This window comes from Carettochelys insculpta, chromosome 1 (assembly GCF_033958435.1).
Source record: "Carettochelys insculpta isolate YL-2023 chromosome 1, ASM3395843v1, whole genome shotgun sequence".
Classification (NCBI taxonomy): domain Eukaryota; kingdom Metazoa; phylum Chordata; order Testudines; family Carettochelyidae; genus Carettochelys; species Carettochelys insculpta.
In genome coordinates, this window is record NC_134137.1 from 251,005,314 (window position 1) to 251,023,176 (window position 17,863).

The 17,863-nt window shown below is 44.7% G+C and overlaps 1 protein-coding gene across 1 annotated transcript in view; it reads left to right on the plus strand.

The window, feature by feature from the left end:
* Positions 1–16,717, plus strand: part of LMNTD1 (lamin tail domain containing 1) — a 278,703-nt gene extending 261,986 nt beyond the window's left edge. Inside the window, exons 14-15 of the mRNA XM_074998356.1 lie at positions 3,916–4,007; positions 16,622–16,717. Coding sequence (XP_074854457.1) covers positions 3,916–4,007; positions 16,622–16,717 — 188 coding nt within the window. The remainder of the gene's footprint in view (positions 1–3,915; positions 4,008–16,621) is intronic.
* The last annotated feature ends 1,146 nt before the right edge of the window (positions 16,718–17,863 follow it).

Consider the following 17,863-nt stretch of genomic DNA (forward strand, 5'->3'; position numbering starts at 1 on the left):
TCATCTCTTTTATAAACTCAACAGTCTTTTCAGTCTTTCTGCACATCAAAATGTTTTCTATATGGTTAACAATTTTTATCACCAGGTTTTGAACTATTTCTATATTCACTACAGCATTTTTGAGATAATAGTAGCAGCACTGAATGGCAGGGGAGGGTGTACCATGGATTTGTTCTGTGACATTATAATGTTTTCGTATTATATCATATTTCTTGTGCAGCCTAACATTTTCCTTTCATGACTGACGCTGCACATTGAACAGAGGTTTCATTGAGCTGTCCACAATGACTTCCACGTATTGTTGCTGTGTGGTTAGGATTCATTACAACACAGTAAGTAAGTAGTTATTCCTTGCAGCATTCATTTATCAGCCGCAAATTTCATCGGCCATCATTGCTGCTTTGTTACCGCCTTCTGAAGTTCCTCACTGCTTCCTCTAACATTGATCCACCTAAATAATTTTGTATCAGTTGCAGATTTTGTCACTTCAACTCTATCTTACTTTATCTGAGAACGGAGTAATGTAATTCCTGCTTATATTGCTGGTCTGCCTCATTATATGCCTCTACACTTGATGCACTGAAATGTCCTCTCTTACCCTTCAGCCTCACGTGTAGAAGAAGCAGCTAGTGAGACAGCTCAGAAGTTCCAAATTGGCCTTCTTTGTATTTCCATTTTATCACACAGTTCAATATTTTTCCCTTGTTCCTCAGAAAGGTGCCACATGGAGTCTTTATTTTGTTGTTAGTATGACTGAGTTTTGTTCAGAATCAAAATATTAAGCTGTGAACTTTCCAGTGGGTTCACAAATAGCCAGGGTGTGCTTACACTTTGAAGCAAGCACTTTGGAGTCTCAGCCAAACATAACACACGTTTTGGTGATCAGAATTTTTTCCTGTCTCTGGCTGCTGAAAAATGCTAATTAAACATTCAGTGGCAATGGGAGAATGAGGGGTCAGGAGGGAAGGGAGAGAATTTTGCACCTATTTCCTCTAAGCAGGAGCCAGGCCTGGCCAGCACTCCTCATCTTTATGCAGTGAAACAGGACCATTTTTTATTTCCTAGTATTTTTCCCCTTCTGCCTTTTATCACAAATACGTAGGACTTGATTCTCCACCCTTCACCCACTTTAGGGAAAACTTACTTTCAGGAGCTGACCCAGTGACTTTTGGAGTCAGTGGGGCTGCCTATGGAAGTTCCAGTTCAGGGATTCCCAATCTATGGGTCCCGACCCAAACATGGGTCTCCATTAGATTTGGTATGGGTCACTGGCTGGGCGGCTTCGAGCCTCATGTGGCTGCTGCCTGACTCCTCCTCCGGCTCCCAATCCCGGCCTTGCCCTGCTGAAATGGAGATCCATCTTTTTGGTTTAATGGCTGGCAGGAGGGATTCAGCCATTAAAGCAATTACACTGAGTCCCATTTCAGTGTGGCAGGGCAGCAAGCTGCCCGTGCTATAGGTGCAGGAAGGGAGTAGGAGGGCTGGAGGTAGCTGCCCAGAGGAGGCACTGGTGGTGGTCTGGTGAAGGAGCAGCAGGGGGCAGCAGCAGAGCTCTTGTGAGGCAGGTGGGGGGGCAGTTTGGGGCTGCGAGGGGTTTAAGGACACCTCTCCCCCACCCACTTTTGAATGGCCTTGGGTCACAAAGTCTTAACTGAATTGTCACAATGGGTAGCCGTCTTGGAAAGGTTGGGAACTGCTCTAGTTGAAACGAGAAAGTGGTAATCGCAGAATCATACCCATACCTGTGACTGTCAGGGTGCTGCCATGTGGCAGACAAGGGTGTGTGAAAAAACATGCCCTGGTATAAGAGATTTATACAAACAGGCTGTTGCACTTTTGGAATAAACTGTACTAAAGGTACATATGTAAAGAGAGCATGAAGGTTAAACAAGCAATTATGGCAACAACAGAAGGGAAAGGAACTTAAACGTTTTCTCAAACAGATCAACTGATTTCACCAGATGAAACGTTCCTGTTGCCATCAAGTTACAAGGTACAGCACCCCAATGTTTCCAAAACGCTATCATTTGATGTGACTGACAGCTTGTGTTTTGAAAGCCTACCTCTTCTGCCATCTCTAAATTTTTGAGGACAGACTTCCAACCTTCAAACCCTCAAAGTCTCTCTTCAGGTGAAGAAATACAGAAACTGTCCCACCTCTTTCAAACCAATTCCACTTCTTTCCTGTGCCTATTTGGGGGCTCTGCTTAATGCCTTAATTAGCCTTTCTGCCCTGCCCCGCACACAAATTAGGCATAGCTATTCTTTCCATTATGCTTTGCTTTGCTGTGAACAGAAGGCTGACTCTGCCTTTTTTACCTAGCACTCTGTTGTAGGTTTTAATCCTTCATGGGCATTGTATTTATCTCACTCCTACTGTCGTCAAGTATTAGAAGCAGGAGTACAAAGATACCAAAAAGCTAAGATGAAAATGTTACTTATTATAGAGAATACTGCCTCCTCTTCAACCTTCTGCACTATTGTGTGTTAGGGGTCTCCTATCTTGGCTCTTTGGTTCTGTTCACACAAAGGTGTAGCCGATAGTTTGTCTAGTCTCACGGTTCATTCTTTAAAATGTTAATGAGATGAAATACCTGAATTTAGGCAAATGTACTATCTAAAAGCAAAACAGTACAATCAGAAAAGGAGACATAACCTCCTTTTGGGAAGCAAATACTCACAGCATGGTCACCTAGCAGAGGTCTAAAAAGATATGCATTTCAACTAGTAGTATGTGTGGGATCATTTTACAAGTCACAAAACTCTTTATGGGTCACTAAAATTGATCCCACTAATTCATACCAGTCTTTAGCTTGCTGTTCTGTACCTGTGCCTTTGCAAAGTGTTGTGGGATATTTGATGTGGGGCAACAGAGTTGTAGTCAGAGCATAATACGTTCAGTTAACATAACTTCACAATGTGCACAGCAACCAAGGGTCCTGTGGCACCTTATAGACTAACAGAAAAGTTTTGAGCATGAGCTTTCGTGAGCACAGACTCACTTCATCAGATGCATCTGATGAAGCTCATGCTCAAAACTTTCTGTTAGTCTATAAGGTGCCACAGGACCCTTCGTTGCTGTTACAGATCCAGACTAACACGGCTACCCCTCCGATACTTCACAACGTGCACGTTTACCATTAAAAGGTTTATTTATTAAAAGGTATTTATTTATTTATTAAAAGGTATTTATTTATTCATTTATTAAAAGGTATTACCATGTAGGTAATACCTTTTAATATGGTGTATTATGCTTAACATATGTGTATTGGCTAACAGTCCACAATGTGTTCCACATTTGGGTCTTGGTAAATAGACTCAGCTGCTGAGAGTCCAGCGTGATAGTGGAAGTTCTCACTATGTGTGGGTGAATGGGTTCAGGTAAAGATTTCTCCTCCAACATCCACCAAATCTTTGTGAACCAATTGAAATCAGCCTTTTCTGAGTTAAAAAAAAAAGGGGGGGAGGGATAATTTCTCATATCTATGCATTTTTCCTGCCTCCTTATGTTTGGTTGCTGATGAGAACCAGAAATAAATTCCAAAATACCAGGGGTGAAGGCTTGAAATTGACGTCAAAGGTCACATCGACTTCCATGGAGACAAGATTTCAGCCTCATAAGAAGTGCTGTTCTCACACGATTTTCAGTTCAGTTTTGCAAGCTCAAAAGGGCAGGATGGTTTAGCTAGGCACGACCTAGTCTCTAAATTGTCTGATGTTCCCCCTTCACTAATTTTCACCAACTTCCTAGGAAACTGAATTGCCAGTAAGAACCATGAAGACCTAGGTAACCATGGATTTATTTTTCTATAAAATGACAGGAAAATGAGGATTTTTGTTGTTGACTTCTTAAGTCCAATATTTATTTTCTTTCTTAAATCAGTGCATGTAAATAATCCTTGTCCCCACCAACAGGCACTCTGTATGCAGGAACCAGCTGCAGAAAAAGCCCAGCCACAGGAAGTTTTAAGGGAAGAAGCAGCAGAAGGCTCACACGGTCTGCAGGGGTGAGTAGGGATTAAGACAAATTCCATTTTCGATAAACTAAGTACAATGGTATCTGGTTCAAGAAAAGGACATTTAAAATTTAATTTTGTTGAAAATTCTTTTTATTATTTGAATTTTAAGAGAGAAGCCTATGCAGAATAAGTCACTCAGGACTCAGATCTGAATCTGTATGGCTATGTCTACCCTAAGAGTTTTGGAGACCAAACTGATGTTTGTTGACAAAACCCACAGAGCATCTACATTCTCAAGGCGATCTGTTGACAGTAAATTGACAGAAGGCAGCACTTTTATGGAAAGCATTCTGCCATTCCCCTTGGAGGCAGAATGCCTCTCTTGACAGAATCTGTTGACAGAAAGCAAGCATAGACATTCTGGGGGGCCATCTGTTGACAGACAGGGATTCCAGAATATCAGTCAGCCCTATCAACTATGCTTCTGGTTGGCCGTTGCATTGAGAGACCGTGTGGGGGAGGGTAGAGGGACCTGTGGGAGAGGGTGAGGGGGGTTAGTACTCCCCAGGAGCGAATGCCTCCTGGAGTACCTCCCAGATGCAGACTCTGTCATGGATGAGCCTCCTGTTTGGGGCCGCGGCAGGCTGCTGGTACCTGAGGGCCAGTTCTGAAATCCAGCCCAGGGGGAGAGTCCCCTCATGCACCTTGATGAGGTTGTGGAGGGCACAGCAGGCAGCCATGACCTGTGGGATATTCTCCACGCCCACACTGAGGCACATGAGGAGACATCCAAACTACACTTTCAGATGGCCGAATGCACACTTGACCGGGTACCAGGCCCATGTGAGCTGGGCACCAAACAGCTCCAGGGAGGGTGTGAGGTGGCCCTTGTATTGGTGCATCAACTAGGGCTGCATGGGGTAGTCTGGGTCACCCATGAGGCGGAGGGGCCTGGTGATTTCCCTGACAGCGCGCTTCTGCTGGGACATGAGTGTTCCAGCCGCCAGCCAGTGGCACAGTGTGGAGTTCCTGAGGGTTCTTGTCGCGCACCCTGCCCAGCCAGCCCACGCAGATGTGTGTGAACCTCCCCCATGAGTCCACCGCTGCCTTGAGCAGGATGGAGTAGTACCCCTTGCTGTTCACGTAGCGGCCACCGCTGTAGCGCAGGGCCCTGATGGGGATATGCGCGCCACCGATTGCCCCGAAGCACTGGGGGAGCCCGATACCTGAGAAGCCCTCAATGAGCACATCCAGGTCCCCCATATGCACCAGCCGCCACACCAGCACGTCACTGATGGCTCTCACATCCTGCTTGGGAACAAGAGTGGGCACACCCATGGGCATGTGCAGGGGTGCCCCTGCCCCCTTCCCTGGCCCTCCCTTCCCTGGCTACGGGGCCCTGCCCTCCACCGCTGGGGCACCCCTCCAGCAACAGGCATGTTTTGTTCCCCCTGGGCTACGCCTACCCAGCCTGATGTCCAGCTCCCCACCCCTTGCAGCTACCAGATGTCCCCCATGTCGGTTCTCTCCCTCCCCCCTTACTGAGTCGGGGGCTGGGGCAGGGCTTACCTCTAATACAACAGCCCCAACGGTGGACATGTTCACCCCAAACTGCTGCCCGATGGACTGGTAGCTGTCCAAGGTGGACTTTCCATATAAGAGTGACCATGCACATCTCCACAGAGAGGGTCAGCCTCATCCAGGTGTCCTGGCATTGGAACATGGGGGCAAGCCAGCTGCAGATCTCCAGAAAGGTCTCCTTCTTCATCCAGAGATTCTGCAGCCAGCAGTCGTTGTCCTACTCCCCCATGACAACCCAGTCCCACTAGTCAGTGCTGGTGGCGTAGATCCAGACTCAATGCATAGCCTGGGGTGGGCCTGGCAGGGGCAGTGTAGGGTTGGGACTCATGGGCCTGGGTCTCCATCACCCCAGGAGGCTGAGGAGGCTGGACAGGAGGATGGGCAGCCTGTGGGTCAGGGCAACCATGATGGCCTGCGGCTGCTGGGGGTCCATGACTGCTGTTTGGGGCAGTCAGGACAAGGACTTGGGTCTGCCTTGCTCCAAGCAACATGGCAGGCCTTGGCAGCTTGTGCAGGGAGAGGCTGTTTGGGTGTGGCCCTTTAAAGGGCCACATGGCCAGCGGCCCTGGAATGGATCTCTGGCCATGTGACCCTGGCCGCACCATTTCCTGCCCTGTTCTTCTGAAAGAGCATCCGTGCATGTGTAGAAGCTCTCTTCCAGAAGAGACCTTGTTTAACCTGTACATTCAGTCTTCCAAAAGACGATCCTCCAGAAGCTGTCTTCCAGAAGATCATCTTCCGGGGGACTGTGCATGTGTAGAAGCGACCATAGAGTGGTTCAACTTACCGCACCACTAAAATCCATAGGAGATGCACACAGAAGTTGTAGTGACTTCCAGGGGCAATACAGCTCCTCTGAGAATACAATACTTGAATGTGTCTTTGCAGCCTTGGAGATGCATACTGGTCTTAAGCTAACCTGGGTCCTGATCGTGTCTGGTAACTACCCATGGCAACATATCTTTAGCGATAATAAAAATTATACCCGCACTCTTCCATCTATACTTACGTGGTACAGCGCTGATGTCATCAGCTTGCTAGGGAATTCTGAGAGGCAGCAAAGATTCAGCACATCCTTCATAACCTTCAGTGGAGGCCCAAAATTCAAAAACCCTAGACAGTTGGTCCTGTATAATGGGCTTATCTACCCAGGGAAATTTACCAATATGCTGGTAAATTCTGTTGCTATAGCTCTACCAGAGTAACTCCCCAACTGGAGAGTTTTACTGTGGGTAAGAGTGCCTTTTTCTGCGTTTAGCTTATACTGGTTCCAAAGTACATAAGAACAGCTGTACTTGGTCAGACCATAGGTTCATCAAGCCCAGTATCCTGTCTTCCAACAGTGACCAATGCAAGGTGTGCCAGAGGGAATGAACAGAACAGGTAACCATCAGGTTATCAACTACCTGTCACCCATTTCCAGTCTCTGGCAAACAGAGGATAGGAAGACCCTCCATGCCCATCCTGGCTAATAGCTATCGATGGACCTATCCTCCATGAATTTATCTAGTTCTTTTTTAAACTCTACCATAGTCTTGGCTTTCACAACATCCTCCAGGAAGGAGTTCCACAGGTTAACTGTGCATTGTGTGAAAAAAATATTTCCTATTGTTTGTTTTAAAACTGCAGCCTATTAATTTCATTTGGTGACCCCTAATTCTTGTGTTCTGAGAAGGAGTAAATAATATTTCCTTTCTCCACACCAGTCATGATTTTATATACCTCTATCATATCTCCTCTTAATCTTTTTTTTTTCCTAAGCTAAAAAAGCTCCAGTCTTATTAATCTCTCGTCATATGGCAGACAATCCATACCCTTACATAAGAACATAAGAACATAAGAATGGCCATACTGGGTCAGACCAAAGGTCCATCCAGCCCAGCATCCCATCTGCCGACGGTGGCCAATGCCAGGTGCCCCAGAGAAGGAGAACAGAAGACAATGATCAAGTGATTTATCTCCTGCCATCCATCTCCTGCCCTTGTTCTGAAGGCTAGGGCACCATACTTTATCCCTGGCTAATAGCCATTTATGGACCTAACCTGCAAAAATTTACCGAGCTCTTTTTTAAACCCTAATAGAGTCCTGGCCTTCACAGCCTCCTCGGGCAAGGAGTTCCACAGGTTGACTGTGCGCTGTGTGAAGAAAAATTTCCTTTTACTAGTTTTGAACCTACTACCCATCAATTTCATTTGGTGTCCCCTAGTTCTTGTATTATGGGAAAAGGTAAATAAGTTTTCTATATTCACTTTCTCCACACCATTCATGATTTTATATACCTCTATCATATCGCCCCTCAATCGCCTCTTTTCCAAACTGAAAAGTCCCAGTCTCTCTAGCCTCTCCCCATATGGGACCCATTCCAAGCCCCTAATCATCTTAGTCGCCCTTTTCTGAACCTTTTCTAATGCCAATATATCTTTTTTGAGGTGAGGAGACCACATCTGTACGCCGTACTCAAGATGTGGGCGTACCATAGTTTTATATAGGGGAAGTATGATATCTTTTGTCTTATTATCGATCCCTTTTTTAATAATTCCTAACATCCTATTTGCTTTGCTAACTGCCGCTGCACACTGCGTGGATGTCTTCAGAGAACTATCCACTATAACTCCAAGATCCCTTTCCTGATCTGTCGTAGCTAAATTTGACCCCATCATGTAGTACGTGTAATTTGGGTTATTTTTTCCAACATGCATTACCTTACACTTACCCACATTAAATTTCGTTTGCCATTTTGCTGCCCAATCACTCAGTTTGCTGAGATCTTTTTGTAGTTCTTCACAATCTGTTTTGGTTTTGACTGTCCTGAACAACTTGGTGTCATCTGCAAACTTTGCCACCTCACTGCTTACCTCATTTTCCAGATCATTGATGAACAAGTTGAACAGGATCGGTCCCAGGACTGACCCCTGGGGAACACCACTAGTTACCCTCCTTCATTGTGAAAATTTACCATTTATTCCAACCCTTTGTTTTCTGTCTTTTAACCAATTCCCGATCCATGAAAGGATCTTTCTTCCTATCCCATGACCGCCTAATTTACATAAAAGCCTTTGGTGTGGGACCGTGTCAAAGGCTTTCTGGAAATCATTTTTGTTGCCCTTTTCTGAATCTTTTCCAATTCCAATATATCTTTTTTGAGATGGGGAGACAACATTTGCACACAGTATTCCAGATGTGGACGTACCATGGATTTATGTAGTGGTAATATGACATTTTCTGTCTTATTATCTATTCCTTTCTTAATGATTGCCATCATTTTGTTAGCTTTTTTGACTGACACTGCACATTGAGTGGATTTTTTCAGAGAACTATTCAAAATGGCTCCAAGATCTCTTTCTTGAGTGGTAACAGCCAAGTCAGACACCATCATTTTGTATGGATAGTCAGGATTATATTTTCCAACATGCATTACTTTGCACAATGAACATTATCAACACTGAATTTCATCTGCCATTTTGTTGCTCAGTCACCCAATTTATTAAGATCCTTTTATAGCTCTTCTCAGTCTGCTTGGGAATTAACTATTTTGAGTAGTTTTGTGTCATCTGCAAGTTTTGCAGCCTCACAGTTTATCCCTTTTTCCAGATCATTTATAAATATGTTGAATAAGACTGGTCCCAGTACAGACCCTTGGGGGACACCACTATTTACCTCTCTCCATTCTGAAAATTGTCCGTTTATTCCTACCCTTTGTTTCTGATCTTTTAACCAGCTATCAATCCAAGAGAGGAACTTCCCTCTTATCCCATGACAGTTAACTTTAATTAAGAGCTTTTGGTGAGAGACCTTTTCAAGGGCTTTGTGAGAATCTAAGTAAACTGTATCCACAGGATCCCCATTGTCCACATGCTTGCTGACCCTTTCAAAAAATTCTAATAGATTGGTGAGGCATGACTTCCCTTTACAAAAGCTGTGTTGACTTTTCCCCAACAAATTATGTTCATCAATGTGTCTGACAATTCTGTTGTTTACTAGAGTTTCAACCAGTTTGCCCAGTACTGAAGTCAGACTGACTGGTCTGTAGTTGCCAGGATCACCTCTGGAGCCCTTTTTAAAGATTGGTGTCACATTACTTATCCTCCAGTCATCAGGAACAGAAGCTAATTTAAATGTCAGGTTACAAACTACAGTTAGTAGTTCTGCAATTAACATCAGCTAAACTACAAAAAGGCACTCTTAGAGCTTGTCTGCGCTAAGCCTAGTAGGAAAGCACTAAATCAAACCATGAGGGCACTCCTGTCAACGACGGTACTCTTTGCTGTCACGAGAATTGAGGGAAGTCAATGAGAGAGTTTCTCCCATTGACCTTCCACAGTGGAGCCATGCCAGAAATTCCACCTTAGGTCGGTTAACTCCAGCTATGCACTTCTCACAGCTAGAGTTGCGTGTTTGAGGTTGAAGTTCTTTTCTGGTGTAGGCCTGCCCTTATTGGCTACGTCTACACGTGCACACTACATCGAAATAGCTTATTTCGATGAATAATGTCTACACGTCCTCCAGGGCTGGCAACGTGGACGTTCAACTTCGACGTTGGGCAGCACCACATCGAAATAGGCACTGCAAGGGAACGTCTACACGCCAAAGTAGCACACATCGAAATAAGGGTGCCAGGAACAGCTGCAGACAGGGTCACAGGGCGGACTCAACAGCAAGCCGCTCCCTTAAAGGGCCCCTCCCAGACATAGTTGCACTAAACAACACAAGATCCACAGAGCCGACAACTGGTTGCAGACCCTGTGCATGCAGCATGGATCCCCAGCTGCGGCAGCAGCAGCCAGAAGCCCTGGGCTAAGGGCTGCTGCACACGGTGACCATAGAGCCCTGCAGGGGCTGGAGAGAGAGCGTCTCTCAACCCCTCAGCTGATGGCCGCCATGGCAGACCCCGCTATTTCGATGTTGCGGGACGTGGATCGTCTACACGTGCCCTACTTCGACGTTCAACTTCGAAGTAGGGCGTTATTCCCATCCCCTCATGGGGTTAGCGACTTCGACGTCTTGCCGCCTAACGTCAATTTCAACTTCGAAATAGCGCCCAACACGTGTAGCCGTGACGGGCGTGATTTCGAAGTTGACGCTGCTACTTCGAAGTAGCGTGCACGTGTAGACGCGGCCAGTCTTGGATAAAAGTGTCCAGCTGGGGCATTGCACTGGTATAACTTCAGCCATTTACAGATAAGAACATAACTATGCTAATAATTTTCCCTGTCTATGCAAGCTTTCAAAGTCCCTTTAGAGAGGCTTTCAAAGGGCACGTCCTCTAGTACATACTCATTTTTGAAAAGCAGCTGTCAGTGGGAGTGAGGTGATTGAAGTGATTTGATAATACTATGCAGAGCCTTTCACCTCCTGCTTACTAGTTCAAATTCAGGCCAGGCTGACAATAGGTGACTGTATAACGGCTCTATTGAAATGAATTTATAGTTTGCTTCCAGTGGACAGCTGTCCCTGCTGTGCTGCAGCAAACTAGCCTCCTTTGTTTGCCCTCTCACTAGATGGACTAAAGATGGCATGGGATAGCTTATGACTTGCTGTGCTTCTTGGCTTCTAAAAAGGCTCCTCGAGAGCAAGGTGGAGACTCATGGCTGGGATGGAGGGGAGAAGCTTGCACTGACATCACCTTTTAACAGCCATGAATTCACTAAGAAAGAAAATGCAGTGGTCAAGGTCCTATCAGCCTGCCTATTTCAGTCCAATTCGCAAAGAATTGTTCCTGGGGTACTTTGTGTTACAATGTTACTGTTTTTTAGGAGGCGGAAGTGCAGTTCTTCTAATGAACAATGGAATGTCCCCACTCGTGACATACAGTCATCAGCTGTTGTGAGAGAGAGAGAAAGAGAGAGAGAAAAAGAGAGACAGCAACTTGTAAGGAATCTTGTTGCTTTTTTGTAAAGGATTAGATCACTGGGAAGGGCCTCAGATATTCTTTTTCTCCAAGCAGGAGCAGAGGCAATGGTCAGGTTCGGGTGGCTTCTCATTACAAAAATGCACTGACCCACAGGGAAAAAAAAGGGTGGGGAGGCAGGCTGCTCATTCTTTTGTTTAGCACTTACTGAGGAATCTAGAATATGCTAATTTCATTGATCTTCACCCCGTGTCACTAGCACTTCTGCAGCAATTTCTGCTGTTTGTGGGAACACATTTTGCAACAGCACATTGTGTCAGGTCATCCTGCCTCCTCTGATCAAGGGCGTTCACATCTGAAGACAGTTACTTGTGACAAAAATACACCTTCTTCCAATGTGACTGCTTCAGTGTTCTATCAACGACAGTTGAGAAAGCACTGAAAGGTTAAGATGCTTCTTAGATAACAGGCACAGAACCAGAGGTTCAGTGGCTCACCCAGGGCGACTGCCTGACCGTTGGGTGGAAAGGGGTGGTAAAGGTGACCCTCTTAGCTCTTCCCAGAATTTTTCTGTGGCCCCGTGAGAAGTGGAGGATAAGTAAGCAGGACCAGCTTACCCCAGAGCTGCGCTTTGGACGGGCGGAAAGTAGCGCAGAGAGAAAGGGCACTGTCTAGCCCTGGATTTCCCAATTCTGGCTTCCATCCTGCAAATGCGTCCTCTCATGCAAGGCCTCCCTGGAGGTCACTGAGTACCAGGTCTGCTCCTGTGGCCCCAACTGAAGAATTGATGCCCTTTTTTGTTGTAACTTATGGCTCAAAATGATAGATTCCTGTAGAATTGTTAATGCCTTTCCTCATAATCTTGCCCTCGGCACTACTTCCTCCTGTATTTGAGATTTTTTTTTAAATGAAACAAAATCAATCAAACATACAGATATCTTTGAAAACTGTTAGGCGCCAATAAGCTGTTTTCCTCTCCCCCATATTCTCTGTTGTGAACTTTACACTTCACACCCCTCTGGCATTCTCTGTTGCCATTCTGGAATTAGGTCCTTTTGCTAATTTAGACCATAAGATCCTTGTAAAAGAGGCTTTGTCTTGTACACATCTGTAATCCGTCATGTGTATTTATAGCACAACGTATATAACATCAACAAATTATTAGTCCTGGCCATGGCTCTGCTCCCAGCTAGTGCTTAACTGTTGGCCCTAGTCCCCACTCTCTGCTGCTAGCTCCCTGCTCTTAGCTGTTGGTTCTGGCCCCCTGCTCTCAGTCTGCAAACCCTGCTCCTGGCCATGGCTCTGCTCCTGGCCCCTCACCCAGTGGTGACTCTGCTCCTTGCCTGGGGGTGGAGGGTGCAGCATGGACACATTCAACTGGTGGAGGGGCAGGAGGTTGAGAGAATAGGTTTGAACACCACTGCCTCAGAGAATGAGCTATCTACTCTCCTTAGAGTTAACCCCCTTCAGGACAGAGGCACATTGGTGGAACAGCACAGAGACACTTAACCTGTTACCATCTGTGTTGCGGATAGATGGCAATCAGTTTTGAGTACCATCATTATTGCTTCCTTTATGAGCTCAAGTTAATTTCAGGCAATAAAACAAGACATTCAGACAGCTCTATGAGGATATGCTTCGTACACATTTCACTCCTCCTCCCTTCCACTGCACCCCACATCTTAGGAGCTGTGGACCAGGTCAGGGTTATTCTGGGGGAAAAAGGAACAAGTTCTCCTTCCATCTTAGTTCCTTAATATTTCCTACCCATATTGTGCCTGGGTAGGTGAATACCCAGACTCCTACATTTACTAGGCATCTCAGTCTTGCACTCTTCCTGGAATTGTGCACCATTGCAATGTGCATGATTCATGTTCTGTGCATATTTTTTTCACTGTAAATAACTTTCTCAGGAAAATTGTCACACCCACCAGGGACCACTGTGGTGCTATTATGGAGCAGCTTCTTCCAGGCCTGCCCCAGCTGTGACAGTGAAGAGAAAAGGCTGCCTTCCTCATAGCATCAGTGGGGCCAGGTCAGGAGATAGCGGTGGTAGGGAAACAGTGTGGTGCACATGGGACTGCTAGGGGGTTTACAGACTAGGTTTCATAAAGGCTAATGGAGGAGGGCAGACTGGGGCAGGGACTGAATGGGAATGGTGGTATGGGGATATGCGGTGAAGGGGTATTGAGCCACATGGGGTAAGGCAGGGAGGCACAGAGATGTGGAATGAGGGACGAGAGGCAAGAACACAAGGGGCATGTCTGAAGAGGGGTGCAGGGCCACATGGGGGAAGGGAGTAGAAGAGTTAGGGAACAGGGCCAGAAGGGGGAAAGTGGTGGCTCAATAGGGGCCCATGAGTTGAAGGAGAAGATACAGGGACACATGGGAATGGGTGAGTGGGTGTCTGAGGGGCAGGGACATGTAGGAACAGGGCAGATGTGCCTCAGTGAACAAGACAGACTAGGATACAGCCAGGGTTTCCTTGTGGGGGAGGGGTGTGTTTCCTAACAATATTTTCCACCCAAAAAAACTTTCCATCCTTCTCCTACCCCCACTCAACAACCCTCCAACCTTCACACTTAGGCTCTTTCCCACCAATTACTTCCCTCTCCCACAGCTCCTTTGTTATTTCTGGCTCTCCAAAATCTTTGCACTGCTTTGAAAGGGTGCGGGAAATACAGGTTTGTACTGTAATTTAAATGAATTATCCCTGAGAGTTCTGTACTAATATGCCCCTCAAGGAATCTGTCAAAAACCAAAAAATCCTGAATCTTTTTTTGTTGTCTGTATTGTTACAGACATACTGGCTGACAAATATTTTGAAATAAATGACTAAAATGATAGAAACTAGCGTGGTTTTATTTTGTCATTTTGGCAAATATAACATGCAGAATTTTAAAATATTGTGTGCAGAATTCTCAATTTTGGGTGCAGAATTCTCCCAGGAGTATTTCTTTAGCCAAAGTGAAGCTAAAGTCAGGGTGTGTTCAAATTCCTCATTTCAAAACTCCTTCAGAGACATCTTCAGTATTAGCAAGTAACAGGGTGTGTGTGTGTGTGTGTGTGTGAGAGAGAGAGAGAGAGAGAGAGAGAGAGAGAGAGAAACAAGATGATTGCATTAGCTTGGTCTGTGCCTGATGTCATCTTTAGGCCCCATCAACACGGTCCTATGGCCAAGATGTCTGACCTGGTGACAATATAGTTGTCCTTTAACCTGGTTAAAAGTTGCAAAGCGGAACTGACCACATCCTGATGACTGGTTTCAAGTTTTGCAGTGTGCTCTAACTGTGTAGTGATTTGGTTAGACAAGTTGTAATCAGGTCTTCTGGCTCATTTACACTTACAATGTAGATAGGACTTAATGGGTATGTCTACACACCCTGCCCCAGTGAGCCATTCAGCCCAGCTTGTTGGACTAGTGAGGTTTGCGCTAGTGTTCTGAAAACAGGGATGTGGAGAATGCTTTGAAGTTGAGGCTGAGGCTGAATTCAGGCTCTTGAGCCCAGCCCTCTCTATAGACTTCAGAGCAAAAGGTCCAGTCCACATCTTAACTCCAAAGTGCTGTCCATGCAGCTAGTTTAGAGGAGTGGCCCAAGGTCCACAAGCCAAAGACAATTGACTTGGGCTGAGAGGCTCACGGCTCATCTTGTAAGAAAAAAGCTGAGGGGGTTCAGATTCAGTAGCTCACAAGGTTATGTCTGGGTAATGTAACATAGTTGCCATTGGAACCTAATAACAGTGTTGGGTGTTTTGGGACTAAGATATGAGTATTCACTCAAATGGCATGGAAAACGTGGGTGCGAAGAATTAATGGCAAATATTTTATTGGCTGTTTTAAGATGTCCATATGCCACAAGAAGAGGACGGTTTAGTGCAACCATACCATCCAGATACTAGCACCTAACTCCAATATCACATTATATGCACCAGGGCATGTAGCCTCCCAACAGTACTGGGATTGAGCACTAGTTCTGCAGTGATCATAGGTAGCCATAAAATAAAATGCAGGCCCCATACAGTAAAAACATGGTAGTTGCCCCATGCGGAAGTACTTGCACATTCAGAATGATGAAAATATCTGGCCACCTTGGGCAACACCAGAATGATGAAGAATAAGTCCCTTTCTTATAGTCTGCCTCTCTGTCCATAAAAATAAAATGCTGCTAATCATATGGATCTCTCTAGATGCTATGTTTAGGAGAGGTTGACACACAAAGAAATTCCCAGTAAACCTGGATTTTATAAAAATTACTCCTTCAGTCAGTAGACTTACATTAGTGTGCACAGTCCCAAAAAGGCCGTACACATCCATGTGTCACTGCACATTTTCTTTGGGCTCAATCTAAAAGCAAAGCAAAACCAAATGTGTCACTCTTGTTAGGAAGATAGTAGACCTGTACTAGGATTTAGGAAGACAACATTCCATCCTATAAATCCCTCAATAGTATAAAAGCCCCTGTTGTCTGTTACTTGTCTGAAAGAAATGGCACTATCAGAAACACTCAACAGCTAAGAAGAGTTGTACTGTTGCTGAGCCTTTTGCCCTCTTTTATTAGAGCCAAGGGAAACTTTCATAACAAATGCAGAAAAGGGGCACAATTTGTCACCTGCCAGATATTCCACATGAGGTTCATATTTGAGTTCTTGATCTGTTGTTAAGTACAATTTACATTAGCTTTAGTCGGCATTTTGCTTAATTAATACCAAAGCAAAGAATGAAGGATTGGATTTTGAATAGCTGTATCCTGTCGTGAGAATCATAGAAATGCTGTGTGAAACAAAATAACTTATGACACTATTATGGAACAATTAAACAAAACAATGAAACAATTAAACACAAATATTTCCTTCAGATTTAGTAATGCCCATGAATTGAAACAGCAGTTATTTCTGATTTCTGGCCTCTCCCCTGCTAAAGGAAGAGATATGCAGAATGGGAATTTGGTGGGGGGGGTGTTGTGGGGATGGGATGGGGTAGGAAGAGCTGAAGTTGGGGGGGGTTAAGGTGTTTGGAGAAGTGGGTGAGGGGGACAGGACTAACTGGGGTGCTGAATACCCAAGGGGCTTATAAGAAGCCAGTGCCAGTCCTTTATAGTTTTACCCATTTCTATCATATGCTGAATTAAAACCTGTCAAACAGCTGAGGGATAAATGTATTCTGAGAATAGATTTGTTCCATTATGTGAAGTTAGTGTTAAGCATTTTCTGTTGTTGTTTGCTTCCCATACAGCTGTCACCACGTGTTGTGCCATCTTACAATACATCTCTAATACAAATGGAAGTCAAACAATTGCAAATGGTAAAGAGCAGCCTTTCTGATTCATAATTCGTAAAGATCTTGCTTCTATTGCTGTTGGCTTTGAAATTAGTTTTAGCAAATATGTGTAGAAAAAGTCCACATGAGTGTGTTGGAAATAACACGCTTTTTGAGAAGGCATGTTATTAAAACGTGTAACAGCATTGCTGACACGGTGACCCTATAAAGATGATTATGCTGTCTAATGATGATTACATAAATTGCAAACAGCTGTCTCTGTAACCTGTGGAATTGCAAGAGCCAGCATTTGAGACAGAGTGCCAATCACAGCAGAGATAGCCACTTCACATAACAGGAGGTGTAAGGGCATGTTGTGCTTTCTCTGTATATGTTTATACATCTGAGTCCAAGTGCTGCTTATGGAGATAATAGAATTTTCATTGATTCCACATAATTTCCTACCCCTTAATTTTTGTAAGTTGCATTTAATTTTTATTGTATTGTTCAAACAGACTGAGTTTTACAATTTCAGCAAATTTAATCTGCTGAAGAACGTAATGGCCATCCTGGGTCAGACCAGTGGTCTATCTGTCCCAGTATCCTGTCCTCCGACACTGACCAGGGCCAGATGATTCAGAGGAAATGAACACAACAGGGTGATTATTAAGTGATCCACCTTCTGTCTTCCAGTCTCCTCTTCTGGAAGTTTTAGTTTAGGGATACCCTAAGAATGGTGTTGCATCTCTGACCATCATTGGTAATAGCCATTGATGGACCTATCCTGCAGGGTTTTGTCTCAGTCTTTTTAGAATCCACTTATAGTTTTGACCTTCACAATGCCCTCTGGCAACAAGTTCCACAGGTTGACTGTGTGTAATGTGTATTTATGTCTGTTTTAAATAGATTGACTATTAATTTAACTGGGTGACCCAGAGATCTCATGTTGAGTGAAAGGGTAAATAGCATTTTTACTCAGTTTTTCTACATCATTCGTGATTTTATAGACAGGTAGTTGTCTCATGTCTAAAATGTCCCAGTCTTTTCAATCTCTCTTCATATGGTTATTGTTCCATCTATCTAATTATCTTACTGACCTTCTCTGTACCTTTGCCAATATATCTTTTCTGAGCTGAGCTGGCTATAACAGTGTGCAGTATTACAGGTGTGGTCGTACTATGGATTTATATAGTGACATTTTAATATTTTCCATTTTAT